At 49.0% G+C, this 14,542-nt stretch overlaps 1 protein-coding gene across 1 annotated transcript in view; it reads right to left on the bottom strand.

Annotated features, from left to right (window-relative positions):
• MYO5B (myosin VB) overlaps positions 1-14,542 on the bottom strand; it is a 123,142-nt gene that overhangs the window by 89,846 nt on the left and 18,754 nt on the right. The window contains exons 2-4 of the mRNA XM_030467534.1: positions 9,858-9,968; positions 7,521-7,692; positions 4,776-4,920 (exon numbers count right to left, since the gene is read on the bottom strand). Coding sequence (XP_030323394.1) covers positions 4,776-4,920; positions 7,521-7,692; positions 9,858-9,968 — 428 coding nt within the window. The remainder of the gene's footprint in view (positions 1-4,775; positions 4,921-7,520; positions 7,693-9,857; positions 9,969-14,542) is intronic.

Genomic DNA, 14,542 nt, shown 5'->3' with positions numbered 1-14,542 from the left:
GATGGGATATCAACCAAGGGGAAGGTAGGTGAGAAGTGACAAACAACCCTTGGTCATGTGTGGAAAGCTGCTGGTGGGGCTGGCTTCAGCAGGAAGGAAGTTTCCAAGGGGTTTTTATTCTGCCAAGGGTTTTTTTTCCTCCGGGCTTCTATCCAGAGTGATGACACAGAAGGAAACCTGAGCCACCAGAGGGACATGAGAACACAAGGGAGCTTTTGTTCTTCTGGAAGAAAAGCAAGAAGCAACCAGCCAGGGCACCAAGGGGCTGTGCTGTCTCTCTGAGGGATCCTGGATGTTCCTTCAAAGCTTTGAGTCCATTTTAAAGGCTGCAAATACAGCACCCAAAGGCACAAAAAGCACCAACACCCAAAGCACCTCACCAGGTAGCATCAGGTAGATAGAGAACAAAACCAAGTGAGGAGATAGTTCAACTACCTGGAGATAATGTGTCCCAAATTGCTTTAACTAATCACTAAATGATCAACCCTCCACTTGGAGCAGATTAACTCCATGCTGGGTATTTTGCCTCAAACATTATTGTTCTAATGAACCAAATGCTCTCAGGCTCACACTGGGGACCCAGAGAGCTTCTAAAGAGCTGGGCACTGGAAAATTAGAAGCTGCCACAGAAGGAATTTTAATCATTTGCCCTTTATCAAGCTGTTTGAGATGCAAGTGCTGCAAAGCATCCTCTTTGGGAGAAGCTTTCATATTTAAACAGGAGGAATCAGACATGCCCTCATCATGATTAAGGGTTCAGATGCCATGGCCCCAAAAATGGACCAGATGCTGTGTGGGAAAGCAATCTGCGGAGGCTTAAGGATTCCATGTACACATCAATATGATTGCAGGAAAATCGTTTATTAGCAACTTGCACTCACTTTATATAGAGGAGCCTTGTTTACATCATCTTATCATGCAGGTGGCCTTGTACTCCAACCACACATACCATTCTCACGGGACCTTCTTCCCACATAACTATTTTCCTCCTCTGTTGCCGATTAAGTTATCTCTTTCCCAGTAGCTCATTCTCAGAAAGCCTCTAACTAGGCCTCAATAACCATTAACCCAATGTAGCCTAAATTGAAGTAAGTCAGGATTGCTCACAACCTGTATATTTCTGAACTGTTTCCCCAACAATGCTGTTATTTGCCCACTGCAGCCCCTCACCTGGCCTACCCACAGTTTCTTTCCTTTGGTTTTTTTTTTTCCTTTTTTTCCTTCCTTTATATTTTATTTTATTTTTATTATATTTTATTTTCCTTTTCAATTCGTATTTCCCAATGAGAGGGCAACACCACACACAGGCTGACCTTGAAAATCATCAACTCCAACCCTTAACCCAGCACTGCCAAGGCCACCACTGCCCCATGGCCCTCAGCACCACATCTCCAGGCCTTGGAAATCCCTCCAGGAATGATGGGGACTCCAGCCCTGCCCTGGGCAGCCTGGGCCAGGCCCTGACAACCCTTGCCAGGGAGAAATTCTTCCCAAGCTCCAATCTAAACCTCCAGCTCAATTCCTCTTCTCCCATCCCTTCTTCCTTGGGAGCAGAGCCTGAACCCCCCTGGCTCCAACCTCCTCTCAGGGGCTTGCAGAGAGCCAGAAGGTCTCCCCTCAGCCTCCTCCAAACCCAACATTCCCACTTTAGCTCCCTCCCACTCCCTCAGCTCCTCACAAGTTCTCCAGAACCTTCTCCTTGTGCTCCAGACCCTTCCCCAGCTCTGTTGCCTGACACAAGCCAGGATGCTGGTGGCCTTCTTGGCCACCTGGGCACCCCCTGGCTCCTCTTCAGCCACTGTCACCCCCAGCTCCTTTCCCTCTGGGCACTTTCCAGCCCCAAGCCTGGAGCATTGCCTGGGGTTGGGGTCACCCAAGTGCAGGACTCAACACTTGGCTGGGCTGAACCTCACATTACTGACCTCATCCCATTGACCCAGCCTGTAGATGGGAGAAATCTTGCAGGAGAAATCAAGAGAAATCTTGAAACCATCACCCACCACCCACACCACTCAGGCACCCCTCTCCTTCCAGCACTGTGGAAGGAAAAGCCTGAATTAAGCTTCCACCTAAAAGCTTTCAGATTGAAAATACAACACTTCAAGCCACGTTTCAAATCACCAGGCAGAGATCTCTAATCCACTTTACAATCTCTTCTCAGCCTCAATTGAATCTCTCTTTTGTACCCAAGCCTGCAATTACCCTCACACCAGCCAGAGACAGAGAGCACCAGGGCAGTGCTGAACAGCAAGTGGTCTCTTCAGGAGCTTTGAAGGTGGTTATTTCCCTGTCCCCTGGCAGCCAGAGCACTCCTAAGCATCCAGAGAGAGCACTTTTCAATTAGAGCTGTCAAAAGGAGACTTCCTCTGATAAGGAGGAGGTGAGCACCTCTGCTTAGAGCTGCCTTTCCCCCTCTGTCTGCAAAAAAGATGCACAGGGATGTGGGGAACCACCAAGTCTTCCCCAGGACAGGCTGCAGCAGAAAAGCAAAAAAATGTTTATTTTTTCAGATGGGTGGTCAGGAAAACTCCTGGGTGCTGACCACATTGGTTAGGAAAACCCTGGTAACTTCACCAAAGCACTGTGATGTTTGCTGCTCAGCCAGGATTCACCTAAGAAGGACACAGCCCTCCTCTTTCTCCAGAAAATTCCCCAATATTTTTTTTTAATTCTTCAGCAAAGCCTTTGACACCGTCTCCCACAGCATCCTCCTGGAAAAGCTGTCAGACCGCAGCTTGGACAGGAGCACCCTGTGCTGGGTTAGGAACTGGCTGGAGGGCCGGGCCCAGAGAGTGGTGCTGAACGGGGCTGCATCAAAATGGTGGCTGTGGTGTCCCCCAGGGATCAGTGTTGGGCCCAGTGCTGTTTAATATCTTGAGGGAGGATTTAGAGGAGGGCATTGAGTCCATCCTCAGCAAATTCCCAGCTGACACTAAGCTGGGGGGAAGTGTGGATCAGCTGGAAGGCAGGAGGGCTCTGCAGAGGGACCTGGAGAGACTGGAGAGTTGGGCTGATCCCAAGGGGATGAGGTTGAAGATTCCAAGGGCCGGGTCCTGCACTTTGGCCACAAGAAGCCCCTGGGGAGCTCCAGGCTGGGCAGGGAGTGGTTGCAGCAAGGGAGCTGGGAGTCTGGCTTGCCAGGAAGCTGCAGAGGAGGCAGCAGTGTGGCCAGGTGGCCAAGAAGGCCAATGGCATCCTGGGCTGGCTGAGGAAGAGCGTGGCCAGCAGGTCCAGGGAAGGGATTCTGCCCCTGTGCTCAGCCCTGGGGAGGCCACAGCTTGAGTCCTGTGTCCAGTTCTGGGCCATTCAGGAAGTTGAGGAAGGAGCTTGAGGTGCTGGAGCAGGTGCAGAGAAGAGCAAGGAGGCTGGGAAGGGATCCAGCAGAATTCCTGGGAGGAAGGAAGGGCTGAGGGAGCTGGGGGTGTTGAGGCTGGAGAAGAGGAGGCTCAGGGGAGACCTCATCACTCTCTGCAACTCCCTGAAAGGAGGTTGGAGCCAGGGGGGGTTGGGCTCTTTCCCAGGCAACTCTCAGCAAGACAAGAGGGCACAAAGGGTCTCAAGTTGTGCCAGGGGAGGTTTAGGTTGGAGCTGAGAAAGAATTTCTTTCTGGAGAGGGTGATCAGCCCTTGGAATGGGCTGCCCAGGGAAGTAGTGGATTCTCCGTGTCTGGAGATCTTTCCAAAGAGCCTGGATGTGGCACTGAGTGCCATGGGCTGGGAACCACGGGGGGAGTGGATCAAGGGTTGGACTTGATGAGCTCTAAGCTCCCTTCCAACCCAGCCCATTCTATGATTCTATGACTCCCAAGAGGTCCAAACTGCAAGCTGGAGTCACCTTGGGCACAACCCAGGTGGTCTCCATCCATGGCAGCTCTTAAATTCAGGGCTGATCTACAAATAAATCTGAACACCTTTCAGGCAGCCCTAAGAAAACCATCCCCAGTGCAACAATTTTCAGTTTCATCTCAAATTCTTTCAGCTGATGGCTCCTCTGAGAAGAAAAAAAGCCTGCATCTGACCTCAGCAACACAGCAAACAGAAATAAATCAAGGGAAACTCTCACATCACATTGATCTCGTGAAGGCACAGCTTTGAGAGACCCATAAATATCTTCAAACAGCTCCTAACTCAAAATTATGGTGTCTCTACAAAGACAACCAACATCAGCTTCTGGGTTTAGTCTGATTATCTTACAAAATGATCTGAAATGCAGTTTCCTCCAAGCTATTAAACATGACATTTGAAGAGGGGGTTGAATTGCTTCCAAGCAGCTTATCCAAGCAGCAAGAGGAGAAGGAACCCCATCTGAATCACAGATGCAGTGAGTTCCTGAGGACCACAGAGATTCCCCCCCCTCAGCCCAGCACTCTTGGCACAGAAAAGAGGGCCAAGTGGGTAAGCAGAGTTCAAAATATCTGACCTCAAAAAGACTTCAGCATGAAGCAGCTCTGCCCCATGCAAAGGGTGATGATGGCCACCAAGATATGCTTGAAATAGTACTCAAAATTCAAAGAGGAAAAAAATATTCACAGATATTTTGTTTCCCTTCTACACAGTGGTTTCCCCTTTCAATTAAATTTGATTATCTGCAAAAAATTTTCTGGTCACAAAAAAACCTTTGGAAACTCTTCTTGATTTCTGTGACAGGGTGATACCACACCAGCTTGGGGACAAAGAACCATGATGGAACCCCCCAACTTCTCTTAACCATGGCAATATTTTAAGGGGTTTTTGCCCATTTTTGATGCTCCCACCCCTGACTGAGCACCCACTCACCTGGCCATCTGCTTGTAGGCCTCCTCAGCCACTGCAAAGATGTGGGGATCCATGTCCCCCCCATTTTGGCCACTGTAGGCATAGATGACATCTTGCTCATAGATTGGCAGCTGCTCGTATGGATTGATGGCAACGAGGACAATACCTTCCAAGAGATAAAGAGAGAGAGATGTTAACAAATCAAGCACAGAATTAATCCTTCAGGCTTTTCAGGGCTTGCATTAGTTGTTTCAATCATTATTATTTTTTTTTTTTAAATAGGATGCTTGGAGGAAGAAAAGATAAAGAGGATGAGAAGGGAATGAAGAAGGACTCTTTATCTCCCTATCTCCTTCAAAAAGTGCTGTGCTTTGATAGCAAAGCTCTAAGCTCCAGCACAGCTACAGAAGAGGCACTGGAAAGTGGTGAGGGAAGCAAACAAACAATAATCTCCATTGTGTGAAGGCAGAGTGAGAAAACCTGAAAGTGCCTGAGCCAACACTTCAGAAAAACAATTCCAATGCACCCAAAGCTTCACTAGACACAAACAAATACCTCAGATCTTCCCCTGGCTTCAACTCTCAGTGAAAGCTCAGAGCAAAGAATGAGCTCAACTCAAAATGCACAAATCACAGGAGAGGAATGCCAGGGCCTGCATTAAAGCTTGAACATCTCTTTCCTCTCCAGCTCCAGGAAGGAGGTGCCTGCCCAGAGGAGGTAGCAGGAAGCCCAGGAATTAAGGAGAGGCAAAGCACTGTGGTGCTGGAGGGGGCTGGACGGCACCCTGCACAACAGAAGCACTCCCAAGTTCCACCTCTGAAGCACCTTCAGGGTGAAATTATTGTAAAGAGCATGTGGCTGGTGGCAGTGGGTGCTGTGCCATCCATTCAGGGCTTGGGGACACTGAAATGACAACAAATCCCTGGCACTCTCAGCCCACAGGAGATGGGATTGAAGCCACAACAAGTGGAAAATTTCACCTACATGATCTGCCTGGGATATTCACCCCACAGCTTCACCTCACTCTGCCCTGCCCCAGTCTGTTTCATCTTGGTTCCTGCAGGGTGATGCAACACATCCCCTAAGCCACCAAAAAACCTGGAGCCACCAAGAGCTGGAGTTGGCTCAGGAATTCCCGCCAGATCCATGATTTTTCTCCTTGCCAACCACTTTCCAACCAGAGCATAAGGTAAGCTGCACCAGCACAGTGCTCTGGAGCTGGACCTGTGCTTGTTCATCCCATGTGGCTGAGTCTGACCTCCTGCATCTGGTCTGAGCTCAGAATGATCAGAATCCTTCAGGAGAAGCTGCAGTGAGGAAACCTCAGTGGTTGTGGATGAAAGCAGAGCTGGAGCCGACAGGAGCACACATGGAGCTGCAGAAATCATGCCAGCAGGTGGATGTTACAGCTAATTACACATGGAGACTGGGAATCCCAAGCACAAATCCAGGCTGGGTGGAGAATGGATTGAGAACAGCCCTGATGAGAAGGACTTGGGGATATTGGATGTGCTGGAAGTCCAGAAACCAGCCCTGTCCTGGGCTGCATCCCCAGCAGGGTCAGGGAGGGGATTGTCCCCCTCTGCTCCACTCTGGGGAGACCCCCCTGGAGTGCTGGTTCCTGTTCTGGGGTCCCCAAGCCCAGAAGGAGATGGAGCTGTTGGAGTGAGTCCAGAGGAGGCCCTGGAGATGCTGGGAGGGCTGGAGCAGCTCTGGAGCCAGGCTGAGAGAGTTGGGGTTGTTGAGGCTGGAGAAGAGAAGGCTGCAGGGAGACCTTAGAGCACCTTCCAGTGCCTGAAGGGGCTCCAGGAAAGCTGGGGAGGGACTTGGGACAAGGGCAGGGAGGGATGGGATGAGGGGGAATGGTCTTAAACTGGAAGAGGGAAGATTGAGGTTGGACATGAGGAAGAAATTGTTGAATTTGAGGGTGCTGAGCCCCTGTGCCAGGTTTCCCAGAGAAGCTGTGGCTGCCCCATCCCTGGCAGTGTCTCAGGTCAGGTTGGATGGGGCTTGGAGCAACCTGGGCTGGTGGGAGGTGTCCCTGACCATGGAAAGGGGTTGGGAATGGATCATCTTGAAGGTCCCTTCCAACCCAAACTATTGGGATTCTTTGAAATCTAAAGGGAGGTCACTGCTGTTAAGGCCACCTATTTCAGGGGTGTTACTCCAAAAGAGTGTCCTCCCAACAAACATTTCCTCAGCAGAAGTTGCATCACTTAATGGCAGCTGTAACACATTCAACCTCCACTCTGCCACACAAATAGTCCCAAGCATTCTGCCAAAATCTTGCATTTCAGCACCTAGAAAATCAGCCTGCATCACTGCTAGCAAAGTCATCTCAAGAAATGGAAAGGAACAACAGTGCAGAAAGGTTGGTTTTCAGTCTTGGAGGAGGAAAACCTGCAATGGACATTTCTCAGGTGGATGGCACCTTTCCAGCTCAGTGCTGGTCTCCAGTGGTTTGCCAAGTCCTTTTTTCTTCCTAATATCTAATCTACATCTATCATCTGATGAGACATTCCCACCAGGTATTAGGACCACAAGTTCAGGAAGCTCACAGAGCACCAACCCTCAAAAACCACCTCTGGTTTTGCAACCTAAAGCTTGGTGGCACATCCCCATGTCTCCCACCCTCCCCAGATTCACAGTGCAGGGACCTCCTCACACCACAGAGATCACAAAGCTTGTGATCTCAAGGGGGTTCTATGTGGACATTTTCTAAGCCATTGCTTTCCAGGAGCTAAACCATGTGACCTGAAGACTCACCACAGTAGGTGTAGATGTGGTTGGACTCCAGGAACCTGACTTTGAGGTTGTGGAGGACTGCAGGCTCATGCAGGTAGCTCAGGGCTGTCAGGTCATTCTCTCCCACCAGGATGTCTGGGTTCCGTAGGAAAGGCAGCTCGTTTCCTTGGAGGTCAAGAGGATACTCATAGAGCTGAAGAGACACACATGAGGACCATGAGAACACAAAACCCAGCAGCTCCTTGAGGAATTTGGGAGTTATCCAAGCAGAACCTCAGTTGGCTGCTCCTAAAATACCTGCACACCCTGCTCTAAGCAGAACTAAAGCCCCTCTGTGCTCAGTGCTAGAGGGATTTGGGTGACACATCACCAGATGACAGTTCATCCCCCTTGTTAAATTGGTTTCAGCTGGCCCTGGGGGACACAGATGGTCCACAAGCACCAACCTGAGTGTCCTGGAGTTGTTTTCAGGCCAGCTTTGGAGCAAACAGCCTTTACTCAGAAAACCACAGCTTGTTCTGACCCAAGCATCTTCAAACTCCTGGAAAGGCAGCCCCTTGTCAAAAGAGACCATATGCTTCCCATCAGAATGATTGCTCAGCCTGTTTTTTAAGCTCACTTTTAATCCTCAGAACCTCACACCCCTTCAGGCAGAGGAGGACATGGAAAAGCACATCCTGCAGCTTCAGCACCTGAGGAGCTGAGGTTATGGTGTGGCAGCAGATGGTTGCCCATATGCTAAATATTTCTGGCTTGCTCCCAACTCCACAGCAGGGCCACCAGATAAAGAAAAAATCCTTTTTTTTTTTAACTTGAAAGTGGGGAAAAATTGAAACTAACTGCCTGTAACATGGCTTCCCATAGGGTGTCTCAGGAAAGGGTGCTCAGCAGAAGGGAGCATCCTCCCCAGCAGAAAGGAGGAATCCCAGTTTGCAACCAGAAAGCCACCACTACCACATTGCACTGGCCCTGGAAAGCCCAAGGAAAAGCTGAGGCAAGGACAGGCTCACAGAGCACTTCTGACACCCTCAGGCTTGGTTCAGCCTTCAATTCCCTGTTGCCAATGCCAATTAGCAAGGGTTTGCATTCAGGCTCCCATCTTAATGGCAAAGCCACCAGGGATCCCTTGTGAGATTTCCACCTCAGCTCACCTTCAGGAGTGCCCTGGTGTACAGAGTGCAGGCAGAAACCACATGAAAAAAAGGCAGGAAAATTCACTTCAAAGCACAAGAACAAAAAAGAAGCACTAAACAGTTGAGTAATACATGATGGCTGTTGGGAACAAAAGGCTTTCAACAGCTTCAAACCCCCTGAAGATATGAGGCACAGGAGCTCCATCAGATGCACACGTGCACTGCTCCCCTTTGCTCAAGATTTCAGCCCAATGGGATGGGGGACTGGGAAGGGATTCACCTGGAAGAGCAACAACCAGGGGGCTCTGGGACCAAGCACAATCCCAAAATTGTTTTTGTTCCAGTGAGACACTAGAATAGGTTGCCCAGACAACATTAGGAAGAAATTCTTTGCTGTGAGGGTGCTGAGCCCCTGTGCCAGGTTTCCCAGAGAAGCTGTGGCTGCCCCATCCCTGGCAGTGTCTCAGGTCAGGTTGGATGGGGCTTGGAGCAACCTGGGCTGGTGGGAGGTGTCCCTGCCCATGGAAAGGGGTTGGAACTGGATGGTTTTGGAAGTGTCTTCCAACCTTATTTTGGGATTTTGGGCAGGATGGAAAGCAGCTGCCCTACCCCTGCTGCCTTCCTCCTGCTTTGGGAATGATTTCTCACTGGTCTCACCCATGCCATGAGCCTGGGCTATTGGTGCATTTGAAGGAGTTACTTGCTAAAAAGCATTGCTATTTACATTAGTTTCTCATTTTGGTCTTTTAGAGCTTTTGGGTTTGGTTTTTTTTTTTAATGTAGAAAAAAGGGGATTTACCCAAGGTTATACTTAGAGAAAAACAAAGGTGCAGAGAAAGCCATCACACAACAGTTGCTTCTGGCTCTGCAAAAGCCTAAGTAGATGCCACCAGCCATGCTCTTTCCAATTTATTCAGCAGCAAATAACCCCATCAGCTGGTATTTCTAAAGTACTGTGGCTATAAAAATATTCTAAAATATCATTCTGATATCAGGGACTATTGCAGCTTTGCCAGAAGTGAGGAGAGAGGTCAAGGGCTTTCTCACCACCTACTCCAACACAAGTATCTGGGGAGGGAGAGGGCAGGGAAGAGCTGCAAGTGCAAAGGCAATAAAACACATTTTTAAAACACTTGCTAAAAAAGCACAAGCCAGCTGAGGAGCCTTCACACATTAATTCAGAGCTTTACATTACTGAAAAGAATATCAGTGCTCAAAAGCTTACGGTTTCATCTTCGAGCTTCAGATGGAGGATTTTATCTCCCTCTTTGTAATCCTTGATAATTTCTGCAGATCTCCAAACTTCATCAGGGTCAGGAATCCAAACCCGAGTGTACTGGAGAGAGGTGGGGGGAAAATAAAAAGAAGAAAGAAAAAGTTTCAATGCAAGGAAACTTCAGGAAATTAAATCATAAATTAATTCGCTGTGGCTACCACCTCACACTGATTGTGGAGTCAGTGCAGCTAAACTCATTTTTTTCAGTCCATAAAATAAAAAAAATAAATGCTAATTTAAGTTTGGGAGTGAATTATGGATGGGTTTTCAATCAGACTTTCAATCAAGCTTCTCCTGGATGAGGTGTACATGGGTTTGGTACCAATCTGACAAAGCAGGGTACAGACTCAAGGTAAAGGTGAAATTTAATTTCCCTGGAAAAAAATGAAATACAAACCCAACCTTCTGGAAGCTTTCATGAAAAATTCAGCTTCAGCAGACTGTATTTTTTCAGCATAAAACTAGGCCCAACCCAAAGACACCACCATGGAAGCTCAAACAAAACCAACATCTTCCCTTAGGGGGAAACCTGCAAACAGGCTTAAAAAAAAAATGCTTAGATGGAAATTTTAACCTCTTAGCACCTCCAAAGTAGGGGCCACCCTTATGCCTCTGAGGTGAAATGCCAAAGGTGGACCTGGAGAGCTCAGCCAAAGTCTTCTTGAAGGGCCAAGATCCAAGAGTGAGCAGCCCTGCTCCCATGTAATGAGATTATGGTGTTACTCAGAGCCTCAACACCTCCTGCTAATGAGATTTAATTTGCTTTCATGATGCAGAAAAAAAAAAACCCTCTGCCCAGGCCATGCAAGAAGGGAAAAAGACAGGGGTGTTAGCAAGGTCTGAGGAGCCCTGGGGGTAATTTCATAGAATCATAGAATTGGCTGGGTTGGAAGGGAGCTCAGAGCTCATCAAGTCCAACCCTTGAACCACCATTGCAGTTGCTAGACCATGGCACTGAGTGCCACATCCAGGCTCTTTTGAAAGATCTCCAGACACGGAGAATCCACTACTTCCCTGGGCAGCCCATTCCAAGGGCTGATCACCCTCTCCAGAAAGAAATTCTTTCTCAGCTCCAACCTAAACCTCCCCTGGCACAACTTGAGACCCTTTGTGCCCTCTTGTCTTGCTGAGAGTTGCCTGGGAAAAGAGCCCAACCCCCCCCTGGCTCCAACCTCCTTTCAGGGAGTTGCAGAGAGTGATGAGGTCTCCCCTGAGCCTCCTCTTCTCCAGCCTCAACACCCACAGCTCCCTCAGCCTCTCCTCATAGGGTCTGTGCTCGAGTCCCTTCACCAGCCTGGTTGCCCTCCTTTGGACCTGCTCAAGGACCTCAAGCTCCTTCCTGAACTTCCTGAGGGGCCCAGAACTGGACACAGGACTCAAGCTGTGGCCTCCCCAGGGCTGAGCACAGGGGCAGAATCCCTTCCCTGGACCTGCTGGCCACACTCTTCTTCAGCCAGCCCAGGATGCCATTGGCCTTCTTGGCCACCTGGCCACACTGCTGGCTCATGTTCAGCTTCCTGTCAATGCAGACTCCCAGCTCCCTTTTTGCCTGGCTCCTCTCCAGCCACTCTGTCCCCAGCCTGTAGCGCTGCATGGGGTTGTTGTGGCCAAAGTGCAGGACCCGGCCCTTGGAATCTTCAACCTCATCCCCTTGGGATCAGCCCAACTCTCCAGTCTCTCCAGGTCCCTCTGCAGAGCCCTCCTGCCTTCCAGCTGATCCACACTTCCCCCCAGCTTAGTGTCAGCTGGGAATTCCCTGAGGATGGACTCAATGCCCTCCTCTAAATCCTCCCTCAAGATATTAAACAGCACTGGGCCCAACACTGATCCCTGGGGGACACCACTAGTGACCGGCCGCCATTTTGATGCAGCCCCGTTCAGCACCACTCTCTGGGCCCGGCCCTCCAGCCAGTTCCTAACCCAGCACAGGGTGTTCCTCAGCTGAGAGATTCTGTACACTTCCCACCCTGCTGAATAGCTGCAGGAGCTGCAATGAATGGATTTCCCCAAGCAGGATGTCCCATCAACAGCCTCTCCAACAACCTCCCCCAGCAACAGCCTCCCCAACAACCTCCACCAACCTCCCCCATCAGCAACCTCTCCAACAACCTCCCCCATCAACAGCATCTCCAACAACCTCCCCCAGCAACAGCCTCTCCAACAACCTCCCCCATCAACAGCATCTCCAACAACCTCCCCCATCAATAGCCTCTCCAACAACCTCCCCATCAACAGCCTCTCCAACAACCTCCCCATCAACAGCCTCTCCAACAACCTCCCCCATCAACAGCCTCTCCAACAACCTCCCCCCAGCAACAACCTCCTGATCTCCTGGAGGAGCTTGTTGCAGAGGGGCAGTTCAGGTGGGTCCATCTCCCATCACTGGGACAGAAGGATCAGCCTGACTTCAGGCTCAAGAGACACAACCCTAAGGAGATAACTTAACCCCCTCCCAAAATTCCAGTGTCTCCATCCAGGCAAGAAAAAAAAAAACATTTCTTCAAACCCAGAGGACACCTTGGAATGATTAATGAGAAGCAGCTCCACGTGCTCAGCCTCTCAAGAAAAAAATAAAAGACAATTAAAAAAATGTGGGCTTGGTTTGTTGTTGGGTTGGTTTGGGTTTTGGTTTTTTTTAACCAGATTCCCAATAAAACCAAAGTGATTCAGTGCTCTCAAAGCCTCTTGCATTATTCCACCCAGCTAAAGAAGCTTAATAAGTCCCATCCCTACCTCTTGATTTGATTTTGATTTTAGCAATCTGCCACTGTGGATTAAAAGCAACAATAAATGAGGAGGGGCAGGGTTTGTTTTGCTGGTCCAAAGCCCTCAGTGCTAGCCCAAGGCACTCCCAGCAAACTCTGGGAATGTGCTCATGGATGCTCCAACATTGGTCTGCATGGAAGCAGTCAGAGAGCATGGACTGAGTACAACCTTCCAATAATTAAGAAAAAAATATAATTTCCTATTAAATTAATTTTTAAATGCCAAAAAAAAAAAAAAAGCTCTGTTTGTTTTAGGCTTTTTGGTGGTAGCAACTGCCTTCAAAGCTGGAAGTCAGCAAATTCATCTTTTATTATTATTATTATTGGATTTTAATCCCTGAGTTATTTGAGGAATGGCAATACTCACAGCCCAGCCTGGGAAATTTTTGTTGCTCCTGGATGAAGGGCACTTTTCCAAGGGCAGCTTTCCAATGGGAGTGTGGCCAGAAGGAGGGCAGGGCAAAAAAAAGAACCAAACCACTATGGGTGATGCAATAGCCCTGACCACCTGGCAACTAGGAAATCAGTCCTAAAAATTAATTCACTAATAAAAATTAAGTATCTCACCAACATGATTCATCCACAGGAAAAAACCTGTAAAAAGACCTGAGAAGAAAGCAGACACAGGGATGTGCACCTTCAAAAATCAAAAGTGAACAAATGCCAACTGAGAATGAGGTGGTGGAGGTTGGGAGAAACATTTGGGTGTTTTTATTTGGGAAAGAAGCATTTGTCTGGTTTTGCTCCTTGGTGGTGGTGGGCTTCTTGGCAACCTCATTATAGGATCCAAGAGGACAAAAGCACCCATGAAAGAGAAAACAGGACAAGCTTCAGAGAGTCAGAAAAACATGGAATGGTTTGGGTTGGAAGGGACCTTCGAGATCATCCATTTCCAACCCCTTTCCATGGGCAGGGACACCTCCCACCAGCCCAGGTTGCTCCAAGCCCCATCCAAACTGGCCTTAAATGCTTCCACAGCTTCTCTGGGAAACCAGGGCCAGGGGCTCAGCACCCTCACATTAAAGAATTTCTTCCTAATGTCCAACCTAAATCTCCCCTCTTCCAGTATACACCATTCCCCCTTTTCCTCTCATGACAAAACACAAACCTTAAACTGAAAAGGTTCATTCAGGCAGCACAATTGAAGCTCTGGATGTGGTGAGGTTTATGTCCCCCCCCTTTCTTTTTTTTTCCCAAGCCACTACTAAAAAGCACTGCACAGATTTTAAGAGGTTCCTTCAAGAAATCCAGAGGAGCCTCACTCTGCAGGCTCCCACAATGACCAGATGGTTATTTCTGGAGTTTAGTTGGGCTCAGTGTGCTGCTGGAAGCTTGGTGGGCTTGGGAAGAGCTGTTCCATAGGTGGTCTCAGCAGGAGAGTATCAGCTCTGGGGTTTCCCAAAACTTCTCCAGGATGAAAAATCTCTCCTGTCCCACTTGGCAGGGACTTGGGAAAAAAATCTGCTTTGCACAGGAAGGTACAGGGGAGGTGTTTGGGCAGCAGAGCAAAAACACTCTCTGCTAAAGGAGTTGTGGCTCATTAACCTTTTGATTATTATTTACCATTCTGCACATCAGGGCAGATGGCAACTGTAATCCATCCTTTCCCATCCTCCAAACAAGATTTTCAACCCAGGACTGATTTCTCCCCCACCCCACAAACAAGCAAAGCCCATATTTAGGTCAGCACCAAGGGGTGTTGTGACCCCAGGCTGGATTCTCTCCCTGTTGTTGGCTACCACTGGCCACAAAACCTTCAGGAGGGTCAGGAGGGGATGAGGCGGTTGTCACTGCTTGGCACAGAGTGGGCAGGGATCACAGAATCATTGAATCCCAGACAGGTTTGGATTGAAAGGGACTTCAAAGATC

Source organism: Calypte anna, chromosome Z, assembly GCF_003957555.1.
Source record: "Calypte anna isolate BGI_N300 chromosome Z, bCalAnn1_v1.p, whole genome shotgun sequence".
Lineage (NCBI taxonomy): Eukaryota > Metazoa > Chordata > Aves > Apodiformes > Trochilidae > Calypte > Calypte anna.
The sequence above is the reverse complement of the archived record's forward strand: the minus strand, read 5'-3'. Positions and strand labels throughout refer to the sequence as shown.